The sequence below is a fragment of the Xenopus tropicalis genome, chromosome 6 (assembly GCF_000004195.4).
Source record: "Xenopus tropicalis strain Nigerian chromosome 6, UCB_Xtro_10.0, whole genome shotgun sequence".
NCBI classification, from domain to species: domain Eukaryota; kingdom Metazoa; phylum Chordata; class Amphibia; order Anura; family Pipidae; genus Xenopus; species Xenopus tropicalis.
The window spans coordinates 96,869,930-96,887,429 of NC_030682.2; the positions used below are offsets into that span (position 1 = coordinate 96,869,930).

The 17,500-nt window shown below is 39.9% G+C and overlaps 1 protein-coding gene across 1 annotated transcript; it reads left to right on the forward strand.

Annotated features, from left to right (window-relative positions):
• The first annotated feature begins 2,046 nt into the window (after positions 1-2,046).
• Positions 2,047-11,834, forward strand: c6orf62 (chromosome 6 open reading frame 62). Its single transcript, NM_001126806.1, is given in 5 exon segments — positions 2,047-2,769; positions 5,539-5,715; positions 6,471-6,593; positions 7,720-7,854; positions 10,618-11,834. Coding segments are annotated over 5 exon segments (690 nt in total). The 5' UTR covers positions 2,047-2,640; the 3' UTR covers positions 10,744-11,834.
• Positions 11,835-17,500: the final 5,666 nt, after the last annotated feature.

Sequence of the window (17,500 nt, forward strand, 5' to 3'; positions counted from 1 at the left end):
ACGATCTGCAGTACATATTCCATGGTGACAGTACCTACATAAATGTATGGACAAGTAAGAAAGGTTTTTATTTATATACACATAGGGGCTGATTTACTAACCCACGAATCCAAATCCGAATGGGAAAAATTCCGATTGGAAAACGAACATTTTGTGACTTTTTCGTATTTTTTTTTAATTTTTTCGTCGCCGTTATGACTTTTTCGTAAATTGTCGCGACTTTTTCGTAACCATTACGACTTGCACGAATTGTCGCAACTTTTTCGTAGCCGTTACGATTTGCTCGTATCTTGTCGCAACTTTTTCGTATTGAGCGCTCGTAAACTGCGGGCAAAACTTTCAGACTTAGCATGATTTTGGAAGCCTCCCATAGGACTCAATGGGGCACTCTGCAGCTCCAACCTGGCCCAAGAAAAGTCACGATACAGAAGCTTGAATGAATACGAAACTTTCGTACTCAGCGCGAAGGCTACAAAAAAAGTTGCGACAATTCGCGCAAGTCGTAATGCTACGAAAAAGTCGCAACATTTTGCGAAACAGTCGTAACGGCTACAAAAAAGTCGCGACAATTTACGAAAAAATCGCAAAATACCGATCATTACGAAAAATGCATTCTGACGCCTTTGGACCATTCTTGGATTAGTAAATCAGCCCCTAAATACTTCATGCAAAGCCACCACTTTGAACACGCACCTTGTGGCACACACCTTAAAAACTAATCCTAACAAAAGGTGTACCAAAAACAATGTAGGTAATTAACTATCGGTCTGTACTAAAATAAAATATAATTTGCCATTATTTTTAGGGGTCACGTGTTGTGCAACAAAAGATTTCGTAGCCCATCCCTGGTTAGAGAAGTGCAAGAGGCTAAACACTCAGTTTGCTCACTTTGACGAGTAACAATAAAGTTTTCCACGGAAAACAAGAAAGCTAGGCAGCAACGCCCAGGAGTTGCACCAGGCGTCATGTGAGCTAACGTCACAACACGTTATGTGCGCGAAAGGGAGTTCCAAGCTCTCGCTACACAATGGACGAAACCATCTATAGGGTAGGGGGGGAGGAAAGTCATTGACTAAGTACTATATAGCAATTCGACGTGTGCATTGGTTTTATTTCTAACAAACACAGAAAAATAGCTCTGCTACGTTCGCAAAAAATAGTAACAGAAGGGATTTCAATGTTTTTCAGCATTTTTTTTGCACTACCCACTGATTGTTAAATGGATCCACCCTGAGAATTTAAGGCGGGATAATTTATTTGGTGACGTAGCCGCCGCCATCTTGTCTCTGTGCGCACGCAAGGTGGTAGTTTGAGGTGCCAGGGCCGTGCGGTCGCTACACCCGCCGCCTCCTCGGAGTGTGCGCCGGTTATCCTGCAAGCTCCCTGTCGGCTTTAGCTGTGCTTAGGCTGTTGTGTTTAAGGGTTGAACGTTTGCGTGGAACCGAGGCCTTTCGCCTGCTCTTGATTATCAGCCTCATCGTTCTCGTCATCTCCTTACCCCGTCACAGCGCGGCACCAGTCCGGACTATGGGTGGGTCGGGGTGTATTAGGGTGCGCAGCCCACTGAGCAGTGCAGGTCTGACGCAGTGGGGTCCGTTGGGGTCCCTGGTCTTTTCTTGACATGGATCCCCCTGGAGCACTCACCTTCACCACCGCCAGCCTCCCCCTACAGAGACAGCTGCCCCGGTTCCCTAATACCCACACCCAGTCTCTCATAGACACCCGGACAGACATGTCAGGCAGCCAGCGCGACTAGGACAGCAGAACAGCCACCCCCGAACAGAGTATCTCCTCCTCACTTAGGATTTCTCTTTAGCGCTAGAGTTCGGAATGATCACGTGTGGCGACATGATCGCTCCAACTCGCCGCTAAGCTTTATAATGGGAGGGCGGACATGTCAGTGACTAGTGATAGGGGAACTGCGTAGTGGTACAAGCCTGTTTCGGCCCAGTATACTTCTGTAGCACTTGCTCACTGGCATCATGGTGTCCCTTCCCAGGGGCTGTCAGCTGCACTCCAACATGGTCCCCATCTCTGGCCAAATCCCCGGAATCGTGGGGAAACTCAACTTGTGCTGTGAACAATTCCTCTCCCCCTACCACACAGATAAATAATATAGATTCTCACGGTATACAAGCTGTAGACGGGGAGCTAGGGGCTGTTGACCTAAAGCGAGCTGACATCATTGGAGTTTGTAATGCAGGCTTGAGGATGGCTTAAGTTTTAGTCTGGAGTTTATTCTTTGGCAGGGAGACTTGACATGCCTGTGGAGGATGGGTTTTGAGTTTATGGTACAGGTTAGTGGCAGGGAATACATTTATATTTTTGTTTCAATATTATACCCTGGTGTTTTAACTGGTTTGTCTTTTTATGTTTAAAAAAATGCCTCTTTTAGTTCCATCAGAAAACACCACCCAGTATGTCATGGCTGTACAGCCCTTTATATTTCCTGACCCTAATAGTAAGGCTTAACACACATTGTCTGAAAAGTGCTTTGGGTTGTTCTGCCCAGTTGATTTAATCACTGAAAAGGTTGTAACATGGCTTGTTTCTGCTGAACTGGTGTCCTAAACGCACAAAAATTGCCCGCAATTAGCAACAAGCTTTCTAAGCGTTTGCACCAGCTGTTCAAAACAAAATATGGGGGACCCAAACTCTCGCAAGAAGCAGGCTCTTAACAGACTGCGCTCTCAGCTACGGAAGAAGAAAGAGTCTTTAGCTGACCAGTTTGAATTCAAGATGTACATCGCCTTTGTGTTCAAGGACAAGGTAATCACAGGGGTATAGAGCAAAAGGCTATAAGATTTGTCCTGTAATTGCACCTCTTGACTGATAACTGCACTAGCAAGATGTTTAGTGGATAGGGCATAAAACAGAAGCGATTAAGTTCCAGAATGGCCTGTACAGCATCATATTTAGTTCAGTGGCAATCTTACTAGCAGTGACAGGTGGATTCTACGTAAGTAAATGACAGGTTTCTCTGCAATTGGGAATTAGTCCATTGTGTCATATGACTTTGCATTTGTTTGCTTGCAAAAGATAATGTAAATGTTATAATATTGAGGTTAATCCAAAGTTGACCTAAGTGGGCTAATCATTAATTTTTAATTAAAATGGTGCTGGCTCGTGTGCATTTGAAATTTCCAGTCTGATCCAGATTTGTTCAAGGGGCTCTTTACTCCAGTTTGAGAGATTTGATTGCTGAAGTGTGGGGGCAGCCATTCAAAGGAGAAAAGGCACAGGTTACTTAGCAGATAACCGAGAGCCCTATTATATTCTACTGAGCTTATGTTATCAGCTATGAAACCTGTGCCTTTTTTCCAGCTTGAATGGCTGCCCCCATGGCTGCACGGCAGAGTATTTATATAAACTATAGTAGTGTTTCTGAAGCAAACACAACTTATACCAGTGCAGGGCAACAGTACATTATATTTTATGCTTTTATTTTTTGGTGTTACTTTTCCAAGGTGCTGTTTAGAAAAAGCTTTTTAAGAGTTAACTTGCATCAACAAGCAATATTAGGGATAGGTACATAACAACATGGCTATAAGGTGTGCACAGCAGTGGACCGCTCACTATCACTTTTTAGCTGTTTTCTGTTCTTCACCTTCTGTTTTTTCACTTTTTTCATTATCCAGTGTTAACCTTTCATTTTTTCTTTGTCTTTATGTTCATATCTCCTTTCCCTTTTTTGCTATTTTTTTATGGCAATGGCACATTCGATTTGTTGGGCAAATCTGCACAAATGCCGGCAACAAAATGTCCTGAAAGTTACTTGCCCTAGCACAACATTAGTATTGCAAGCAAAACAGGTTTCTTGTAGAGATCTGACTTAGTCATAGGAAAATGTGAAGGGAAGCAATTTCACACAATTAAGCTGGATCCGCTGTAAGTACTGTTTTAATTGTAGTGATCATAATATTATACTATGGCATGTCATTTTTGGGAATTTGCTGCCCATGGTAGCTCAGATCTAACAGCAGGCAACAATTCTCCCAGTGTACCACTTGCCTTATTTTGTGTTCACCACTTTTCTTCTACTCCTCATTGTCAGACACCTTTTTGTTTCTGTACTGCTCTTTACACAGCTTTTTTTATTTCCTCTATTGTGTGTTTTCCTCTCTCCATAGTTCACTCTTGCAACTGTTTCTTCAGCTCATCCTTTAATCTCATCTTCTGTTTCCTACTGCTCATTTTTTCCCCATAGCTATTTGTCCCCCCCCCACAGGAATAGTGTCATGGTAAAACATCTTTATTTTCAAAACACATTGGTTAATAGAGCCTCTCCAGCAGAATCCTGTATTGAAATATGATTTTTAAAAGCGGAAATACATTTTTTATATTTAATTTTAAAATGCCACACTTTAGAGTGATATCACCCCCCTCTTTTTTCCCCCCAGCAGCCGAACAGTGGGAAAGCAAGATAGCCGCTCCCTGACCCCTATATTGCTAAAAGTGGTAGAATAGCAATCTTCCAGTTACATGGGAGTAGAAGAAACAATAGGTTACCTGAAAGCAGTTCTAATGTGTAGCGCTGGCTCCTTCAGAAAGCTCGGACTCAGGCACAATGCACCCCAATATTACAAATAAAAAATATTTTGGTTCAAGAATAAAATTTGAAATTATAGAATAATTTCTTTGCGATGTGGACAGTAACTTAGAAATAAAAAGTACATTAAAAATTATGACCGAATCTTTACTTGCCCACTGGCAGGTGCTTGGTTAATACTGAAAAACCAGGGGGACTGCAGGAATATCCTTGTTGAGATTTAATCTGTAGTCAGGACAGTTTTCATGTGTACCTAGCAACTTCTAAAATTAACATTTATTTATAAAATGCTGACTATCTCCCATGTTGTACAATCAATGTTGGTGTAAGCAATAAACTGATGGATTAAAGGAGAAGCAAAGGGTTAATAATGCGACACCCCCCCCCCCCCCCATATAACTGGAAAGGCCTCATGTCCCTGTAGCTGATCGCTACCTTTTATTACCTTGAAAGCCAGTATATTGCCTGCACTTCTATTGCGGCCGCCATGTTGGATATCCAACATGGCGCCGCGTAAGGAAACGTGCATGCGCGAACCTTCTCCCTCCCCGACCTACTCTTCCCAAGCTTGTTACATGGAAAGTGCACTCACAGGGTATGTTCAGTGCGCATGCGCTTACTTGTTAGCTGGTCGTAGTGTCAGTGCAGGAGCAATGCATTCTGGGAGTTGTCTTTACACAGCTCAGCGTTTTTTCTTCCTGTTTGGCTTCAGATCTTCTGAACAGGTGAAATATGGGGAGACTTAAGGGCACTATTGAGACAACTGAAGGTATGCCTGCAGCTTGAGATTAACTCTTTACTAGCCTTTCCTTCTCCTTTAAAACGTAGTAAAGACGACCTTGTTCAAAAGTTTATTAATAAAGTTGGGTGCGAGGCAGTTGCTTTGTTTATAACTTGAGCAAACTGTATAGAAGTTAAAAAAAAAAAAAGCTGCAAATGAGTCAGGCATATATAGTGAAATATGTTTTGTGTTTTTTTTTATTTTGTAGAAAAAGAAGTCAGCTTTATTTGAGGTGGCTGACGTGATTCCAGTTATGACCAATAACTATGAAGAGAATATTCTGAAAGGTGTGCGAGATTCCAGCTATTCCCTGGAAAGTTCCCTTGAGCTTCTACAGAAGGATATAGTACAGCTTCATGCACCTCGCTACCAGTCCATGCGCAGGGTAAAAAAAACTTTGGTTGCTATGGTATATATTTTGTGTGTATGTATTTTATTTCTTTTGTATATTACATATAGAACAAACTTTTTTGAGTTGCAACTTTAATAGGCGTAGTTTTTCATTAAAGGTGTAGTTCAGCTTTAACTTCTAGCATTATGTGGTTAGACAACTTGCAATTGTTTTTTATTTTTTTAGCATATTAGAATTAGCATTTGATTCGGCAGTTCTACATTTGGACTTTCGGCCGTTATCTGGTTGATATGGTCCACTTTTACCCTAGCAACTATTCTGGTTTTGTTGAGAGACTTGAACATGCATAGGATTGGACTTATTAAGTAATACTGTGAGCTATCCTTTAAGAAACCTTACGTCATGTTGCAGTTTGCTCATAGGCCTTAAAAACGGATACTGCAGACTTTAAAGGAGACTAAAGCCTAACTAACCAAGTAGGGCAGAAATGTTGCACATTATGTTTTGGGCTTCTGTACCAGCCAAAGGCACCCACAGCCCTTTAGCAGGGCCTCCAAAGATGCCCCCAGTAGCCCCTATTTTCCTTTCAGGATCATTGCTGCATAGAGAAGCTGAAACTTTAGGCTGGTGCCGTAAGCACCCACATATATCACACACACACACAAACTTCTACCATAATAATTTTAAGGGTTTAGTTCTCCTTTAAAGCTTCTCATATATATTGATTCTTGGTGATAAGTTTTTAATTACTTTTTAATTGGTTTTTGATGTTGTACCTCCTAATGTAGGATGTTATTGGATGCACTCAAGAGATGGACTTTATTCTTTGGCCAAGGAACGACATCGAGAAGATTGTCTGTCTTCTTTTTTCAAGATGGAAGGGATCTGAAGAGCCCTACAGGCCAGTTCAGGTAAATAAAGATTGGAAAAGGGTTTTTTCTAGCCAGTTTTACAAAAAAAAGGAAAGCTGAAAAAGTACTTAACTCCTACATAAGGGAATTCATACTGAGAAACTTGTGAATGCTTCTATATATGCAAAAAGAAATACCTTGGCAAAAAAACAAATGCTGGAATAAAAATGGCACCTTCCTGACAGTCTAGTAGAGGTAATAGAAATAATTGTCACATTGAGTGAAATTCTTAAAGTTTATAGGATTTTTAGGGGCATATTTATCACAGGCAGAACTGTTACTTTACCCTTCAATAAATATCTCTAAAAATCCCTAAAAACTCTAGTTTCACTCTATTAATATAAAGTATATCATTAATGTGGCCCCATGATTGAGATTATTTTTCTCAGTTCAACCAGTTTGGATACTTGTATTCATACTAATATAACAGTCCATGTTTTACTGAACCTTTAAAGGAAGATTGGTATATTGCTTTTTTTTTAGCGCCTTTGTGTACAGTTGGTTAGTACAGGTATGGGACCTGTTGTCCAAAATGCTTAATTTTTAAAAATGCAAATTATTAAATTTTCTATGGGAGATGGCCCATAATTCTGAGCTTTCTGGATACAAATCCCATATCTGTTTAACTGGTGGTATGACTTTTGGGGCTGTAAACTATGCTGCCACCTTTATTTTTAAAAGGCAAAATGACATGTTAAATAAGTCATTGATTATACATTCAGATGAAGTAAGACTGCATATTGTAAATATGAAGGGAATTAGTAAGGGTCACTGGTGCTATTGCAATGTAATATTTGGAAAACATAGGAGCAGCTATTCAAGTTTATTGTCATATACAAATAACAATGAAGCATCATTACTGTAATGACATTTTTTGACCTGTGTTCCTATTGGCATGAATGGGGAGAAAGAAGTACATGCATGCTCCACAAGGGTGGATAGCCTCAATGTTTTCAAAACACTATTAGATATTTGACTTATAACTCAGTAAATATTATGACACTATTCAGGGGGGCATACCATATCTATATTTGGGGGGTTGCATCAGAAGAAACTAGTTTTGATTTTTCAAAGTGTATTCTGTGTCAAGCATGTTTTCCACTTATGGACTTTTTTGATCTTTTAGGCCAAGTTTGAATTTCATCATGGCGATTATGAAAAACATCTTCTGCACATTCTGAGCCGGAAAGACAAGACTGGTATTGTTTTAAACAATCCTAGCCAGTCAGTGTTTCTATTTATTGATAGACAACATTTGCAGGTAATTCGACATTACACTATACTATATATTGTTACCTATAAACAGCAGTGCTTGTTGACACTTGATAAAACATTTGTCGAATTAGCTATTTGATTGCATTTTCTGATTACATTTATATTTTTTTGCATGTCCTGTGTTGTGCCTAAGCCTGTTTTTGCCTACAATGTTATGTCACCCAGACAGAATTGTTTTAGGAGGAGTGAGCCACTTAGACTTTTTAATGTGACATTTAATTTTGGTAAAGAAATGAAAATATGCTGTTTGCAGATGCTTGTGTACCTTCATTTTCCATATAGTTCCACAGATTTGTAACTGGATTGAAACTCTTACTGGGATTGCTAGACATTGAGATTTTTTTTTTTTTATCCACTTTAGTGTTACATTGGCCATGTGCCTGGGGTCATTGTTCAGCTGAAAGATAACATTTCTCCCAAGAATTAAAACTGACTTACGCAGGTCCTTGTAAAGTAACCTATTGTATTTTCACCCACCGTCTATTTTACACACAGGTGCACACTTTTGTTTCCAATCTGGCTGTTGATACAGTTCAGTAATATACAGAACAGCGTTAACAGAAATCTTTAATTTTTTTCTTTTAAGTTTTCCAAATTAACATTGTAAATAGCAGGAGAAAACAAGAACAGAATAGGAAGTAGAGAAAAGAAAGCTGAAAAGGAGCCTGGGGGTTATCACATCTAGGGGAAGTCAAAGTATACTCATTTTAGGCAAGTTTTATTCATCCAGGGACCCCAAATTGCGTCAAACATTTCCAGGTAGTAATATATCATTTTAGTTTCCTCCAAAATGACAGGGAGGGTGGAATGATTACTCATGTTTAAAATCCTTATCCTCATTAACAATGGCTTGCAAACAGTATGTTGGGGAGTGCGAGAGTGTTTTCTTTGTACTCTTAAGATTTCCTACCGGAACCCTTGTAAAACTGGGCATTGCCAGGAAACATGAAAAAAAAAAGTTCAAACATTTGGGACACTGATCTACCCATTGGTAGAAGAACATGTTGTTGATTGGTCTAATATTGGAAACATCTTTAGGGCTGCCAAAAGTCTCCAGCAAGTGTACAACTTGAACATGACTTTTATGGTGTATTTTTATTTCTAAATTGCACTGTTTCTTCTACTCCCATGTAACTGGAGGAGTCCCAAGCTGGACTTGTTCTGCTGATCAGCTGCTGGAAAGGGGGAAATCACTCCAACTTGCAGCTCAGCAGTAGTGTTGTTGAAGTTTATTAGCACATGGGTCACATGGCTGTGGCACCCTGGGGAATGAAGAATATGGCTAGTCCCATGTGAAATTTCAAAATTAAATATTAAGAATGGTTTGTTTTTTGAAAGTTTTTCCATGACGGTATTCCTTTAATCTATAGAAAGATTTCCACACTGCACACATTTAGATTTTTTTCAAGGCTTTGTGATCTAATGTTTTGGACATTTCCTTTATGCATGTGTGGCTTTGGTGCAGAGAAGCCTATGAGTATAAGTGGATGATATTTTAGTGGGAATTAAGGCTGCCGGAAGCAGAAGTGGTGGTTTAGTTTTTCATTTATATTCTCTGGGAGATGACAGAATATTTTTTTGCCACAGCTGTAGCAGGATTAGATATGTCTGTGCAGTTTATACAGTAATTAATGTACCCCTATTATAAAATGTCACCAAGCAGTTCATGACCAAAGGCTGTTGTGCCTTATCCTTATTTTACAACAGGAGGTAGTATTCAATTATTATAATAAACTGAGTCATGTTACGCTAATTACATCATTAAGAACTGCTTGCTTTATGAAATTAGTTGCACTGTTTGTAACGATATCATTTACCGGCTATGCATGGCTCTTGTAAATTATAAGGATATTATTGGCAGGGTGTCTTGTGTATTTTACCTATATGCAGTCAAGATATGGGCAACTTTTGCAAATACATTGCTCATATTTACTGTATTTCTCCATGATTTATGGCTGCACTAACCATTTATTAGAAGAGAAGGAAATACTGTTACACACAGCAGCCTGTTTTGGTTGCCCTGGTTGAGAGCTGCATCCACCATGATCTTTCCTGCATTTGTATAACTGCTGTCTTGATTGGCTCACATGCAAACTAGGGGCTGTAATAGGCAACACTTGCAATAGTCATTGAGAATTCCAGGCACCCAGATGGTCAAAATAAGTTAGAATGTTACGTCAGGGGAACTGCTGTGAATAACTACTGGTTGCGAACACATTTCCTTACCCTTTTAAGTACCTTGTCATGAGTGATCTAACAGTATTGCTCATGCATAGTTATAAACAGTGTTTGTATGTTCTGAGTTTGAAACTGAACAAAGTGGAAGCACAAAATAAAATGGGAATAAGCACTTTTAATGTTTAATAATTCAATGTGTTTGAAATTTTTGTAAAAACTTTGCTTTAAAGGAGAGTTTTCTGTGGGGGTTTAATGGCTGGCTTATTGTAAAAATCATAGTTATACACACTCAGGACTTATATTAAATATGTTCCAGCTCACATCAGCCTGGTTTGACAGTGTGTGAGAGAGAAATGCATGGGTTGGGCAGGATCATTTTTGATATCTGGTTGCAAGGGTCACTGATACCAGGAGCCAAATGGCATTTAACATTTTTCCTTTGTAGAGAGGCAGAATCAGCATGGATTAAAGAAATGTTGTTTTCAAATTGTATTAATCTGTATACTAAAATCTGACAGTTACTACATTAATTATATTTTCTTTAATAAACATTTTATCTTTTGTTTTGTAGACTCCTAAAAGCAAAGCCACAATCTTCAAGTTATGCAGCATCTGTCTCTATCTGCCACAGGAACAACTCACTCATTGGGTGGTTGGCACTATTGAGGATCACCTTCGCCCTTACATGCCAGAATAAAGTTTTGACCAGCCAAACTGGGAAGATCAGTTATTAGCAGCAATTTATTTTCTTCTAAATTACAGAAGAACATGGACTCATGCTCAGAACACTTGTATGTTGTGAATCTTCATGCTGGATATTTTTTCCTCATTTTGTGTCAGAACTTTTTTTTTTTTTTTTTTTTTTTTTTGCTTTTTACTTTGTTGTGTGTGGACCTTGTGAAAAGAGAGGATGTTTAATACATCTTTGTTATAGATTCTCAAAATGTGAATTGATGGGACTGTGGCACACTGAATCAAATGTATCTGAAATGACAAGGTATTTTGTTTAGTGGTCTTCCCATTTGCACTGGTCATTCCCCTAACATCATTTAGATGACAGTATTGAGGGTGAAAAAAAATGAATGTAAGTTGTATAAATAGCTTTGCTGCTTCACTGTATTATGAAAGCACTATCTGAATCTCTTAAAGCATACCCTATGTTGGCTTACAATGAAGACTGGCTCAGATGTATTGAAAAAGAAACTTTATTCAGCATTTGCTTTCATATCGTAGTTCAGCTTGCAGGGCAGTGAACGAGTAATGGCACTTTTACACTTTGGTATATTCTCCCAGTTGCTGCATAACAGAGTTCCCCTACCTGTGGGTACTGACATAAGTCTAGGAGTCTGCAGTAACTATATGAAAACGACTTAAAATTCGTTGACACCTCAGAAACCATGTTTCTGAAGATAGGAACTGAAATAGAAACCTGCTGGTGATTTGTGCAAATATTACTTTTTCATAAAATGAAGTAATATTTCTATAGAAAAAAGAAAAACCCTTGGTGGTTTCAATAAAGTAATGTCAGAACACCGTTACAAATTGTAAAAGAAGTTTGAAGTGTGAAATTTGGTTCAAAGAATCATTTTATTTTGTGCAATGATAAGGTTGACTACTGTATTGTTTAAGAGAAGGCTTTTCTAAAAGGTTTCAGTACCTTTTATGAATCAACTTGTATAGGCCTATTCCCTTTGGCTAATACTAGTGCTTACCTGGTTTAAAATTGTATCTAGCTTTTGTTTGAAATTGGATTACATTGGAAATTAAAATAAATGAGTTGAAATCTGATCACGCTGCAATATTTACCTTCTATACCAGTGAGCATTTTAAGCTGTGCCTGTGCTATGTAGTGACTGCGCAGCATGGCTGGTCGATGGTTTTTTTTTCTAATTTCATTGGTTACCTGACCAGAACAAAGAGTTTCCAACTGGGGAGCCTGTAAAGGTTGCAATTAAAGGGATAATATAAAAGCTGCCTATCTAACCCCTTCAGACTGGATTGGAGCTCTTTGGGAGGGACTGCCAGATCCAATCACTGTCTAAAAATCAGACAGATATCTTAATTGGGCAGGTTAGAAATACCCATGAGACGAGGGCCGCATCGGTGTATTAATGCAGTCCTCATCTGTCACTTCCCCTTTAGGCTGTTCTAATGATCCAGGCATTGGCCCAGTGCATAAGTGGCCAAATGAGCAGATCTCACTGTGTGACCAGCTTAACGGTTCCCCAGGGATTTTATAGACCTTAGGCAAAACTACACTTAAAAGTATCGTGAGACCTGTTTCATATACCAGATGGTTAATACTTTTCAGTAAAAAAGTTGGACAATCCTAGTCGAGAACAGTAGTTCCTAAGCTTCACATTCTTAAACAGTTATCAACGAGAATATAATATTTAGATGCTAATTGGGAGTTGCCACTAAGGTGTTTAATGTGGCATAGTACCACAGAGACCTTATCCGCACACCCTAGCACTCAAGTTATATGCCCGGTGCACACTGCTGGAGGGATCGGCACCCTCCAAAACCAGTACAACCACAAAAAAAGCAAATGGCACTCAGGGCTGCAAACAAGGGTAAAACCCTTTAAAAGTTTATTGCGGAGGTGCAACGTTTCAGGGTGACGTGACCCCTTTAACCTTGATAAAGGGGTCATGTCGCCCTGAAACATTGCACCTCCGCAATAAACTTTTAAAGGGTTTTACCCTTGTTTGCAGCCCTGAGTGCCATTTGCTTTTTTTGTGGTTTAATGTGGCATAGCCAGGCCCAAAAGCAAGCCTCAAAGTGGGACTGATCTCATTCTACTAAATGCAGTTGCTTGTACAAGATACAACTGGACAGTCAAACTTTTGGGGGTAATCAAATTTACAGAGCAACAGGTTGGGCAAAAACCCATGGCAACCACTGTTAATAATTGACCCTCCCCCGCCCATGTGTGCATGCATGGTAGAGACCAATCTCTGTAAAGTTCTGCGTATGAGCCATTTAAAGGATTATTCATAATAGCTGTAGATTTACAGCTAGGGTTGCCAGAGCATTCAAAGTAATGCTGCTGCTGCATACATAAAATACACATGCTGCATTCCTCAAGGCTGGATAAAGGCCAGGATTAGTGCAGCTAATCTAAACCATGATAACCAGGATGAGTGGTTCTACCTTTACATACAGGGCTTTTACCCTCTTCACATTTTCTGAATTCAGTGAGTTTAGAGTTTAATAAGGATAATGGTGCTTTCTGGTCTTATTGATCTGACACCACCGAAATCTGTTATAGATGGTATGTTTATTAAAATATGGACAGCTTGAAGATGCACTAAATTGTATCAGAGGATATCAAGAAACAGCTTATTGATGTGCTGAGCCAGGGCTAAACTTCATGGGAGATTTTCATCATTTTGTATTTCAATGAGAAAAAAGTCTTTCAGGCACCATCTGTTTTTATCTGGTCAGATGCAAATGCAGCATGCAGTGTTCCCAGGCGTGTTGCATCGGATGGCAAATGTTCCAAGTAGTTTTCACATCAGGATTTCCTTTGTCCCATTTTTTTTAACCCATGCAACTACATCTTGTAGGATGTGATCTCTTAATCCAACACCTAATAAATCTTCCACAGTGTTAAGCTCTTAAGGTGACCATACACGCGACAATTACAATCTTCCCCACAACCATTGGTCATAGGAAATTTTGTTCATCCACTCTACTAATGTTAAGAGGTGAATAGTCGGATATGCAGTTAAAAACAAAGGAATTCTTACCCCTATCTGCTGATTCAGCATTAATGTTTGAGATGTTTGTGCACCTTCACAGATTGATATCTATATCGCCTAGTCTCCCACCATGCACTCGGTGATTATCATACAAATTCTTGTTCCACCTTTAGGGCTAAACCTTTGTGGGCCAGATTTTATCTGATTTACCACGCAATAGCACAATTTTGTAGAAGCCGACAAAGTCTGATCTCCAACAGACTGTAATGTTTGATCAGATAAAGTCTGATGTATTTAAATGAAAAAAGTATTTCTTACACCATTAGTTCTTCTGATCTGTGTTCTTCAGTGACACAGTATGCAACCTTCACATCCCAACAGGCGCGTTGTGTCTGATGGCAAGAGTTACATGTAGTTTACACATTGGATGGGATCATCCCATCATAGTTTGACCCATCCGACATGAGTTATGTCGATCTGACAAAGGCACTTATGGAGTTTAGCCCTTAATATCAGCTCCTAAAATTGCATCCTGTTAGGCTAATATTTGCAAGCCCATGGCTCTACAGAAGCTAAGCTTAGGGGTTGTTAAAAATCATGAAAATATTAGCATACATCAGTAATAGTAATTGATGCTCCAGCATTGAGTATTCATTGATACTGACCTTACTGCTTTGTTATGTTAATCTAAAGGAATTATTAATCAGCCTAAGCCCTCATGAGTGTTACATTGTATGCGTACAATATAATATAAATTGGTCAAAAAAGAGCATCCCAGCATGTGCTGTTAACCAACATTAAAAAAAAAAACGCTTTAGGCACAAGTGCCCTTGTGAAATCGCACTCCCAGGATGTAGCAAAACTGCCCAAAATAGCTTCTCATAAGACTAACCTTTAATACGGTGCTTCTAAGCCAGTAGCATCACATGAAAATGGGGAGGGAAACATTTATGTGCAATTACAAGATTTAATTGGCTAGGAAGCACCAATTCACATGTTAGTCTACGAGAAGGTATGTTAAGCTGTTAAAACACTCACTGGGAGAACGGCTTCCAACAGGCAACAAAATGCTCCATGTGTCATTGCCCTAAAAGCTGTTGTGGCCATAGGCTGGTTAAGTAGCCTGAAACATGGTGGGACATGTCTGGATTAATTTGAGCTTTAGTTCTTCATTAAAGTACATGTAAATTCCACACACAAAAATTTAATCAGTGAACAGCCTATTTTAAATCTTTCAATGACTGCCACACTGGTTGTCCAGAGGTTAATAGTAAGGCTGTAGCATCCTCTTAATCACTTAGATTTCCTTCTCCTCAGCCCCCTCCCTCAGGAATTTGCTTTGACTTCTAGCTTGTGGGCATGCTCAGTTGCTCTAAGATCAGATTACTAAACACGCCCTCCAGTCTAGCAGCCAATGAAGAGGTGACATTGCTGGTTTCCATAGAAACTCAGCTCTCACTGTTCGCTTCAATTTTTTCTCCTAACTTTCTCTCCTGAGCTCAGCTCAAACAAAGCAGAACTTTTATCAGAGACAGTTGTGCCTGTGTGAGCCTGTATTCTTGATGAAATGTATACTGAATAAGGGTCTGTGTGTTTGTGCTGTTTGCAGTTTTACATGTATCAGAGGAACAATGGCCATCGGGTGCAAGCTGCTATTTGCTTTAGGAAAATGTGATGGTGCTGGCAAGTGGAGGGGATATATGCAGTACAAATAATGCCATTTCGGTGGGGGAGACATGCCCAACTTCTAGGGAAGTGAGTGTCTCCAAGCCTCCCAATACCAGAATCCAAGGATGTGACAGGCATTGTGCATGGAAAGTTTATGATGGGGACATACAGGTGCCAAACTGTTTGCTTAGAATGAACTTTTATTAGAAGGGATACTGACAGCTGATTTTTTTCAAATGCAGTTCAACTGCAAATACATTTTCAGTATTTTGTGCTCTCTTTTTAGGGGCATTCCATGGAACAAAACAAAACAAAAATTGTAGACTGAATTGGAAAGTCCCATTATTCCAGGGCATGCCTGGAATTTCTGCCATGCAAAGATTTAAAAACAGAGGTGCTTTACTGAATTTCCAGTAGCAGTACCAGAATAGTTTAGATTGCACGTAAGTTCCCAGAAATATATGCGTTACACATTCTGGTATTCAAAATGTGTAATTATCTTTCTAAACATAAACAAATTCTGTACTGTTTCTGAAATGAGCTACTCTTCACTAACCCCCTCTCAGCAATCAGTCTTTGTGTGCTGGAGTTGGAGTCAGATGTTGATTGACAGGTCAAATACATTTATGTGTTGTCCCTTTCCCCTACAATATAGTGAAGGGAGACTGAATGCTGAGAGGGAGAGAGTGAGTAACTTGACTTGCACTATAAGGGCTCTGGCACACAAAACTCCCTGTTTGTGGGCGACTAATCTCCCCGAATTGCCATCACCTGCCATCCCACCGGAGAAAATGTAAGTCGCCGGTGGGATGGCACACGCAGCGGTTCGATTTCGGCAAATCGCCGAAAAAGCCTCGCGAGGCAACTTCGGGGATTTGCCGAGATTGCGCCCCCGCGCGTGCCATCCCACCGGCGACTTACATTTTCGCCGGTGGGATAGCAGGTGATGGCAATTCGGGGAGATTAGTCGCGACTAATCTCCCCGTGTGCCAGATTCCTAATACAGCTTTGTATGTGTCCGTTTTATGTGATAAACACAGCTACAGCCGAAAACATGCAACGATTTATCCAAGCAAATATCCAATAATACACTGCAATACAAGGCTAAAAGATACACTGTGGATAATACTTTGTATTACTCCCATTCTAGTTTCCTACACAGATCTAAGTACAGTCACTCTGTTCAGTGCGGACAGATGGAACGGATTTTGGTGTGTGCCAATATCTGCTCCATGTGTCAGCCAACAATGCTTCTTAGGGCACTGCCACATGGCGTGGGTCCTTGGCCTGCATTTGCCCATATGCTTCAAAAAGCTTATTGATGTGACTGCATTGTGTCGGCCCGGGTGCAGGAACAGATTGGATTTTGGTGCAGAACTGCATACGTGAGGCAGAGAATGCGCCCCATGTGGCAGTGTCCTTATTACAGACACAGGCGAAAGCAGAGACAAGTGGTTCAGCTATTTCTCGGCCTGCGATTACACCAGGTCTGGCCCCTTCTAATTTTCCTCACATTGCTACCTAGAGTTTTCACAAAGGTCTTCACTGTAGTAGACTCACTATTTATGGGTGTGTCTGTTTGATGAAAGAAACACATCAGGAGACAGCAGGGAATAACCTGAAGTCACTGATGTAAATCCTACACTCTCTAGGATGGGTACTAAAACCTATAAATGCTCAGAATTATTTTTTCCCTACTAGACTTAAGGCAAGTGATGATATGTTAAGTTCAGGTAGCATGTTCAGTCAGCCAAGATCAGGAGGTTTGATGGTCTCATTAATGGAGAGAGTTCGCTTTCATCTTTGGAAGCTTAAAAATGAAGATATAGCTGGAGTACGACAAGAGTGTATGTTCCCTGTACAACCCTTTCTGTGGTGGTTGGACTTTAGAATGAAAGGATGCTTCTCTCATCTGAGTGGCAGCTGATCATGACAGATGCCAGCCTTTCATGTTGGGGAGCAGTTTTTTAGACAGGGGTCAACATAGGCAGCCCAACTTCCTATAAATGTCCTAGAGATTTGTTCTATTTAACATGTCTTTTTGCTCCCTGCAGCATGTCCCACAGCAGTAAAGACCAAAGT